This window comes from Rosa rugosa, chromosome 7 (assembly GCF_958449725.1).
Source record: "Rosa rugosa chromosome 7, drRosRugo1.1, whole genome shotgun sequence".
In the NCBI taxonomy this organism is placed as follows: domain Eukaryota; kingdom Viridiplantae; phylum Streptophyta; class Magnoliopsida; order Rosales; family Rosaceae; genus Rosa; species Rosa rugosa.
In genome coordinates this window covers 4,201,110-4,210,798 of record NC_084826.1, presented here as the reverse complement: position 1 = coordinate 4,210,798, position 9,689 = coordinate 4,201,110, and the positions used below count along the sequence as shown (strand labels likewise).

The 9,689-nt window shown below is 38.6% G+C and overlaps 1 protein-coding gene across 1 annotated transcript; it reads right to left on the bottom strand.

Annotated features, from left to right (window-relative positions):
* Positions 1-4,851: 4,851 nt before the first annotated feature.
* LOC133721577 (heavy metal-associated isoprenylated plant protein 34) lies at positions 4,852-7,354 on the bottom strand. The gene is made up of 3 exons (XM_062148232.1): positions 7,077-7,354; positions 6,867-6,942; positions 4,852-6,739 (listed from the first exon to the last, which is right to left on the bottom strand). Exons 1-3 carry the CDS (start codon positions 7,104-7,106, stop codon positions 5,070-5,072), a joined length of 1,776 nt encoding a protein of 591 aa, XP_062004216.1. The 5' UTR covers positions 7,107-7,354; the 3' UTR covers positions 4,852-5,069.
* Between the last annotated feature and the right edge of the window lie 2,335 nt (positions 7,355-9,689).

Sequence of the window (9,689 nt, the reverse complement as noted above, 5' to 3'; positions counted from 1 at the left end):
GATCGATCATGGTAAAAAAACCATGAGCTAATAAAAAATTCTTCTTTAGTCATCACAGTTTAATGACCAATGTACTAGCATGCTGCATTATATGAGGTAAAAATTCTTATAAGGTTGATTTTGAGTTTGGAAAACCAAGGAATTAATATTGCTGATCGAAGAGCTTCTTCCAGTCCTATAAGAAAACTTTCGGTGGAGTTGTACTTGTTTCAGGAAAAACAAATAAACAGATTACTTATTCTTGTTCGCTTGTAAGCATGCATGACACTGATCGACTCATGTATATATATTGGTTTATTGTTGAACAGTCGAAACCATAGCTACAATGGGGGCACTTGTTTATGCAAGTGGTGTATGCAATACAGCCTCCCCATGGAAGCTTTACCTTGAAAACGCTATAAAAGTAGAGAAAGGCTAGGATAGGAGAAAAGAACTGGATCCAAAGTGGAAAAAGTTCTCCTTTTTTTTTTTTTTTTTTGAGAATAATTTATCCTTGTTTCTTCGTAGGGAGGGGAAAATAATATGCACTATACATTAAAGTCATGTGTTCTGTTCCATGTAGTAAGTTATTAGTTATATATTTGTCCATGAAAGGTAATGGTTGAATCAACTTCTACCGTATAACTGCTCGAGATCGAATGAACTTCTATTATGAATATATCCTCCACAGTGGAAGAATTTATACCTGTTCATACAAATTAGTCATGTCGATCATGCATGAATAAACTGAGTAATGAGCAATAGAGCATCTGATTTGATTGAATTGTCAAATGAAATTTCTAGTGTTGATTGAAAGCTAAGAAGGCTCATTACAAGACTAACTTGAACAAGAAAACACACAACTACAAAAAATATCGATGACTATTCTCATGTTCTACCAAATAACTTGAATGTACTAGTACCACAAGACATCAATCTTAGGATAAAAACAAACTCTAAGAACTAAATTTGAAACTTTCACATGATGGTGCAACCGTCGGCCGTCGGTTCATCACTAAAAGGGGAAATCTGTGGAACGTGTGCTGGTTGTTGATAATATCCACCGTTCATTTGACCCATTTGACTCATTGGATGCATGTTGGTATGATCCATCCGGCCATAATGAGCCTTTGTCTGACCCCTTGGATACTGACCCATCTGGTCGTTCTGGTCATACGCGGCCACAATCTCATCCCTTGCATATTGACCGACCTGACCCATCTGGTTTGACTCACTCATTGTCAGACCTCTTGGATGTTGACCCATTTGTCTAGACTCGCCCCTTCTGTTCATATTTTCACTTGGTCCTCCTAATTTTATTGCTTTGCCTTGTTGGCTGCTGCCTTTGCCATCTTCTCCCATTTTGCCTTTGCTCTTGCTATTTGCATCTGGATTTTGTTGTTGCTGCTGCTGCTGGTGATGACTAGGCTTGGGCTGGTCCTTGTCACCATCCTTTTCACATTTGTTGTTGTCATTGTTCTCATTGTTCTTAATCGACGTGTTCTTCAAATGGTCATTGAATTGTGCTTCACTATTTGTGCTTTTTTTCTTTTTTGACCTCCAAAAACAACCGCAGAATCCTTCACTAGTGGTGTTTGAAGAATCCTTCTTTGCGAACTTTTGAAGAAGCTCCTTCAGCTCCTCGAGCTTGCTTGCGTCTACTTCCCCTGTAATCTCCACTATTCCGCTCTCCAGACAAAATTTCGAAACTTGGAGACCTACATAAACGCCATGCATATTTCCGACAAATTAGTTGAAAAAGAAAGGGGACGATTATATCAAACACCCTTTGAAAAAGACTATAATTAATATATATATATATATATATATATATTTTTTTTTTTTTTTTTTGTGTAAAGAAATTTCAAAATTAATATGTGTGTGGTAGAGCTAGGAACATACCGTAGTTGTCTGCAATATGTTTCTGAAATTTCGGTATTGTTTTTCTGAGTTTACGTTGACAGCCATTACATGAACAGTTCACTTTGAGATCAAGAGTAAACTTCTGCAAGTATAAACAATAAGCCAGTTAAACAATAGTTAAAACAGAGACAGAAACATAGAATTAAACGTTAAGCTTGGTTTAGTAACATAATGTACGTACCGGTGGCTGACTCATGATTCTTGATCTGCGAGCAACTGAGAGAACTCAAAGAGCTTGTTATTGTAACAGCAAGAACTTTGTTTACTATGAGGTTTGGGGTATATAAAGGTGCTTAAGAAGTACGATTTTTTCTGGTTAAGTTGATTCTGAAATCTGAACTATCCTTGTTGTACATGCATGGTTTCCCAAGTTAGTTCTCTTGCCAGATTTGAATCACTTAAACTTGATCTCCAAGTTATAATTTTAAGATTAATTTTTCGGGTAAGTAACCTATATGCTCAGAATCCTAGTTTCCTTGTAGCACAAAGAATCTGAAGATGCCATACTCCCCGTACATGGATAGTTCTCAGAAGGTTCATCTTCACAGTTCAAACCCAATAGTCATGTTTAAAAACCATGAATTAATATTAAGGTCCATCTTATTAAGTCTAACAGAGAACAAGAAGCTCTAGCGCTGCTGGTGTTTCACTTGGCTGGTGGTGTGCGGGATTGGGAGCTTTTGTTTCTAGGCACAACAACGGCGGCGGCGGCGGTTGCAGTGGCGGCAGCGATGCTGTGGAGAAGGACGTTTTCTCCTCTAGGGTTGGTCCTTTGTGGGCTTTTTGGCCCTGGTCTTGGTTCTGGGCCAAAAAGGCCTCTACTGTTTTAGTTGGACTTGTTGGGCCTGTATTGCTGATCTGTGGACCCACTCTAGGGCTTTTTATTTTATTTTAATGTTGGTCAGTCTTCACGAAGGAATGACGGTTTTTTTTTTTTTTTTTTTTGAGTGGGCAAGATCGACAAGGAAACTAGAATCTTTCTTGTTCCTTTTATTTCTCTTGAGAGTTCTAAATTTTCTTGTTTTGGGCTTAATCCAAAAATGTGGTTGCGCTTGTGCCCTTTCGGCAAACCGTTATTGTACAGTTTGCTAAACTTGATAATAGTATGACATTTTCAACTCAAAAAAATCTTGATTAGATAACTATATCGTTTGTACACAGGCTTAAAAATCTTCAGCAAGACCCCAAAGCTAGACTAAAATTCGAAAATCCCTTCTAGCCTTCAAGTGGTATATACCAATATGAACGTTTAAGAACCAAACCAATACTCTGTGCAAGTGCAACAGTAGACTAATTACCATGATCTGTTTCAAATTGAAATTCCCTATATTTGCACCTGATTTTGACTGAATGACTTGCAGAATTTCTGTAACATTAATTAATCACTTGAAATCAAATTTAATATCAATGCTCATAGAGCCCACATACTTGATTTAGGTGTTGGGAATGACCTAGATTTTATACCCCTCCCACCCACTAATAACATGTTGATGGCTATGCTATGTTAATCATTTGTATGCAAAAACGTTCAACAGCTTCAGATGGCTCAATTCAACATAGTGCAGTGTTGTGAGGCTACTGAGTTATAAGTTTGAATACAGAGTCATGTTGAAAAGTTCTTCCATTCCCATAAGAAGGAAGAGAGGGAGTGCATTGCACTAGATCAATATCCATGTTTATTAAGTCTGCAGGTGACAAGAAGAATGTTTGTGGATCAGACAATCACGATTCTCTTAGTCCAAGTACTAGGCTACTAGCCATTCCAACTTAAATGGTTGAATCACTTGCTCATCATATATATCTGTGTTCTTCAGGTCGATTTTGAGTTTGGAAAATAAATGAGTATTGCCGAAGAGTTCCTCGGATCTGAGAAAAGTTTCAATCACCGTTCCTTTCTGCAAGTGTAGCAGCACACTAATGACTAATCACCATGATCTCTTTCTAATTGAAATCTCGCTGCTGATATTTGCACCTGATCGTAGAGTTATGTTGACTCATAAAATTTCAGTAAACATGCTTTAATCATTTGAAATAGTTTTTAATATGAATGCTCATGAAACCCACATATCTGATGAGTATTTAGAATCGACCTAGATTTCATTCTCCTTTTCCCCACCCACTAATAAGATGTGGATGGCTTTGCCATGATAATAGTGGACTCAATCATATCCTACAGATTGAGATTGTTACTTTAGATACAGTAAATCCCACCAGAGTGGTATAAAGCCTATCCCAACTATGAAATTTTAAGAGACAAAATCTGTTTCAGATTTACTAAAGATATTACATCCTGGTCAGTTAATTTCATTGAGTCACGACCCAAAGAACTTTCAGCTACCAAAATTTTGAATGTAAAAACGTTTAACTGCTTCAGATTGGTTCAAAACAACTTATTATAGTATAGTGAGTCTGAGACTACTGAGTTTTAATTTGAATTGCTCCTCTCTGTATCTCTGTTTTAATTTGTTAGAAACCAATTATTAAAGTACATTCTTGTTTTATATAAACGTCAAAATGTGGATAATAATCTGAAGTTGGTATCTCCTTCACGGATTAGCTGTCATGAATTCACTGACTTGATATGAAATGCTTCTAAGCCCACATAATTGACTATGTTAAAGAACGGCCTAAATTTCAAAAAGGTCATGTGTTCCAACCTAATTCTACTATTGATGGACTAGGTGGTGACTTGTGAGAAATGCAAGTCAAAAGTGGACTTAATGATTTTCCCGCAGATAGAGATTGTTGCTTAAAATATCCCAAGTTGAATCCCACACATAATGCACCATTGAGTAAAATGGGGCACCGCCAATTCTTAATTATGCAGACCCAATACACATGATATAAAGAGGGGAGACGTAAAGACCATCTGACATTGACTTCACAACCTTAATATTCTAATCACAGACTAACCAAATTGATTAGAAAATTCACCAAAGGCTTTTCCAATGTGATGAGAATTAAGAAGGTAGTCATTACCATTGGTACTAGTACCAAAAGGAACAAAACTTACCCATGAATTACCAAGTAACATGAGCAATGGTACTTCCCGAACCTTGCATTGCTACCAAATATCATAGACAGACATCAATACATACCACTAGTGCACTTCTAGTCTACTACTACCATGTGATCCAAATTCTACTACTTATTAGCAACAACTAGTTTTACATGACGCTGCAACTGTTGGCATTCTCATCACTGAAGAAGTTAGTGTAAGGCTCAGATGGCGCTGCTGAAGGCATTGGCTGATGGGGCATGTAGTTCATCGGTGGCTGTGGCCGCGCATACATCATGGGTTGGTACATGTCATTCCCATTAGCCCTTTGCTGCTGCTGTTGCTGGTTCATCATCATAGCCATATATTGCTGCTGCTGGAGCTGTTGTTGCTGTTGCTGGAGCTGCTGTTGAGTATAGGGATTTCCGGCATTTCCCATCCCTTGATAATAGCCACCACCACCGCCACCGTTCATCATCCCCGGTGCAGGTAGTCCTTGTACTGCAGGCACATTGCCCATCTGACCCATACTGCCCATTGGGTAGTTACCCATCTGGCCCATATTCTGACCTCCACGCCCCATTTGGCCCATTGGCCTCATCTGCCCCATATGGCCCATCTGACCCATATTGCCCATTTGACCCATTTGGCCCATATGCCCCATCTGACCTGCCTGGCCCATTTGACCCTTTTGACCCATCTGATGAACATCTCCACCATTGCCACCACCACCTTTGCCTCCTTTGCTTCCTTTGCCTTCTTTGCTTTCCTTGCTTTCTTTACCTTCTTTGCCTCCTTTCTTATGATTCATGACATCAATTTCCATGAAATCATCATACTTGTCACCACCTTTTTTACCTCCCTTGCCCCCCTTGTGGTTTCCATCACTCTCTTTTTTACTGGTGCTTCTGCTAAGCCACCCAAGCAACCCACCCTTTTTACCCTCACTTTTGTCTTTACCTCCTTTACCATCTTTACCCCCCTTGCTCTTTTTCTTGCTCTTGCCCTTCTCATCATCTCCTCCCCCTTTCTTTCCTCCCTTGCCATCTTTGCCATCCTTCTTTACCTTATTTCCACCCATGCCCTTCATCCCTTGCATTGGGAAATCAATAACCTCACCTTTCTTGACAGACCCTCCTCCCCCACCACCACCACCACCTCCACCACCTAACTTCTTGCCGCCCATAGCATTCATATTGACCATCCCACCCGGCCCGTGTGGCCCATGTCCATTATTACCCATCACAGGCATCATCTTCCCATAAGGCCCTTGTGGCCCATTTGCACCCATACCAGGCATCATCATCATCTTGTTGTGTGGTACCTGATGGCCATGGTTAAGCTCTTCCTCCTCATCATCTTCATAATCCTCATCATCAAACTCATCATCATCATAATCATCATCATCAAACTCATCATCAAACTCACCATCACTAAACTCCTCCTCAGCAGGCAAAGTGAACTTAACAGACTTTTTCTGCTCCTTCGTTGGCATCATCACCTTAGCCCCTTTCATCATCTGCTGTTGCTGCTGAATTTGTTGCTGGACATTATTGCCCTTCTGTTGGTTTCCACCACCACCACCACCCTTCTGAGCCTTGTTACTACCATTGTCTTTTCCCCCTTTGCCATGATTCTCCATTGACATGTTCTTGAACTGGTTGGGGTTGAACTGCTGCGCTTGGGAATTACCCTTCTGTCCTCCTCCTCCTCCTCCCCCTCCCCAAAGCTCTGCATGTTTGCCTGACTTTTCAAGCTTCTTGATGATTGTGGCTGGATCTACGTTCCCTGTGACAGTCACTTTGCCTTGCTCTGCATCTATACTAGTAGTGAACACACCTAGAGTACCACCATTTAAATTAGTTTCAGACACAAGGAAAGTCAAAAAATTTAACAGATTTGACATTGTATAAGGTAAAATTACTGATAAAAGGAGTAAACTTTGGGGTTAAATTAAGAAACATACCATCAATTTTCTGCACCAATTTCTTAACTTTCTGCTTACAACCTTCACAGTGAATGTTCACTCTGAGAACACAGCTCTGCAAGTAACAAACAACCCCAATTTAGCAAACTATAACACAGAACTAAAAGTAAAAACAGGGGGAATAAGACAGTAGCACTACTAAAGTAGAGAGCTTTGAAAAACTCGGAACAAATGGTTAAAACGGTATACCTGAATCTTCATGAAGTCTTGCTTATTCATTTTCTTTATGAGAGTGAGAGAGTCTCAGAAATGGGCAAATGGTTTTGGAGTGTGTGTGGAGCAGAGGATATAAGAGAGAGCTAAGACCTTAGAGTCGGTTGGTGGGCATTGAACACTGGTATATTTTTCTTTAGCTTTCTTGCTCTGTTGGGTTTGTGAAAGGAACACTCACTCTTTTCAAGTTTTTATATATTGATAAAAGCCTAAAAGGGACAGAGAGGAAGAGTGAAGTCGGTTACTCCAGCAGCAAGGCATATAAAAATTGAAAAAGAACAGCTGGTGGTAGCTTGGCTTTACACGGCTCTCTGTAAATTTCATGTCCAGGGTCCAGGGTCCAGGGTCCAGAGTACAGGGCTTTATAATTTAAATTTAGGGACCCTAGGGGAAGTGCTTAGCTTGATTAATGTTGTAAATAATGGAACACATGATTAGAGGGATTTAGTAGAGATGAATTAGCTATGGGCCCTATGATGTTCTGGGATCATGAGCCGTGATGGTGGTGGGGATGAACACTAGGCTCCAAAGGCTGGCCCTTTTCCAACCTACAGCTTGATTGTTCAGTCAAATGTCCTACTTCAATTATAGTGTAAGCTTCAATCAATGTAGCTAGTGCATAATTCATGTCTTCTTCTCAATAAGTTAATACTTAATACTGCTCACTTGCATGTGTTTTCCTTCGTTTAAAGTCCAAATTATAGGCTCAAACCATTCATTTATGTTGTTATTGCATTATTAATGTCTCCAATTGCAAGTGTGCAATAAATATTTAGTTCGTTGCATATGTTTTTCTTTGCTTAAAGTTCAAGATGGGTGGAGTGGGGCATTTTTTGGGCCGTATTTATTAGTTCCAATTTTGATTTTCACATATCTTTTGTAAAAGTACTGTGATTGAAGAAGATTTGGTGTATTAAAGTTCGGCTCCTGTTAATTTAATTTGGTGGGATTTGGTGTCTCACGTTGTATTTGTGTATTGTAACAGCGAACGTTTAAGTCTACGAAAATATATTTTTGATAATTTTTGTTTTTCACGTTTGTTTTAATTCTGATTAGGTAGTTTTGACTTTTTCATATTTTTTCAACAAATTATGGAAGATGAGGAGACTTTTTGCCTTGTCTATCCCTTTAATTTTGGGCAACCAAAAGACCGAAACTCCAAGATTCATTTACAACTACATGAGTTGAATTTTTACAATGAATGTATGAGAACTTCTTGATACGTTGCCATATTAAGTACATGAAATCAACAGTCATTAAACTTTCAAGTTAATGCATCAATACTTAAACGTGCCAGAAACTTTATAAGACCCCAAGCCTAATTCTATGTTTTCTTTTCTCATTTTAGCTACATGATTTGAGGATTACAACTCAACTTCAGCATAATCCCTAACTAATACACCAACAATAGGTTGTTCGATCATTTCTCTTCTCCTTCCTTTAGTTATATTTTAGTCCTCCTCTTTTAGCTTATTGTCAAGTACAGCAAAGTAGGAATCTTTTAAGCCCAGCACGAGATTGGCAAGATCTATAGCTCATTAGCTCATCCCTGTTTCCGGGTTAGTGTCCTCCATTCTTATTTTTTTAAGACCTGTCAGTGGCCATGGTTGTCAGTTTGACCCTTTTTTTTTTTTTTGGGAAAATAGTTTGACCTTATTTGAACTGGGGAAAATATAGAATTGGACTAAGGGCACAATCGCCAATTCAAGATGATGCCTATGAGAAATCGCCAAAAGCATTTCAAAGCTAACCAGAGATCGTCAAGATCTTTCTCTGATGTGAAAAAAAGAAGAAGAGGAGAGAATGATGTCTCTGGGTTTTGAGCCCCTTCTTTTGCAACCAAATTATTGGTTGTTTTCCTTAAAAGCCTAACCCCTGAAGAAATTGTTGTCCTTGTAGCTCTTCTTTATTTCTCTTTGGGGTTAAAAAGGAAACCAGAAAAGAAAAAATGTCCCATCAAGGATTTATCTTTTTCTTCTTTCTCTGGGTAAAAAAACCAAAGACAAAAAAATAAAATAAAATAAAGATGCTTGCAATAGTGACAAAAAGGAATCCCCCACCACACACCCCAAAGTTACAAAATAATTTAACCCTATTAAAGATGGTTCATGCCTATCATTGGGTTGCTCACAATTAATGGCTTTTTAACCCTAATTTTTGACTAGTGAACTTGTTTAATGAGTGGAGATCAAACAAGAAGAAGGACAAGAGCTATAGTTTATGAGCATTTTGTGTGATACTGTGTAGGTGTGGTTAAATTATGCATTTCGTTAATCTTACTTTTATGGTTCAAATCTAATAGGCTGTGAACCAAAATATGTAGCCACTGTGTTGAACCCTGTGAAGTGAACGTTCGAATTCTTAAAAGCAAGGGCAATGGGTAGAATGATTTGCTTTTAGATCATTCATAATTAAAGAAGCAACGGATAGCATTCGATGTAGGAGTAGAATGGGTAAAACAATTAATCCAGAAAGAATGATGCAATGATCCTACAAAAAATAAAAATATGAGCGAAATTTATTAAAAAACATAAAAAGTGAACTATCATACATCAAAAAAGATGTTGACGATCGGCGTCGAATATCAGG

Bases quoted from the DNA above. Each gene is read 5' to 3' on its own strand.
- LOC133721577 (XM_062148232.1), bottom strand. From the start codon at position 7,106: ATGAATAAGCAAGACTTCATGAAGATTCAG. The intron at 6,943-7,076 runs GTATACCGTTTT...TGTTACTTGCAG, and splicing joins AAGACTTCATGAAGATTCAG to AGCTGTGTTCTCAGAGTGAA. The intron at 6,740-6,866 runs GTATGTTTCTTA...GTGGTACTCTAG, and splicing joins ATTGGTGCAGAAAATTGATG to GTGTGTTCACTACTAGTATA.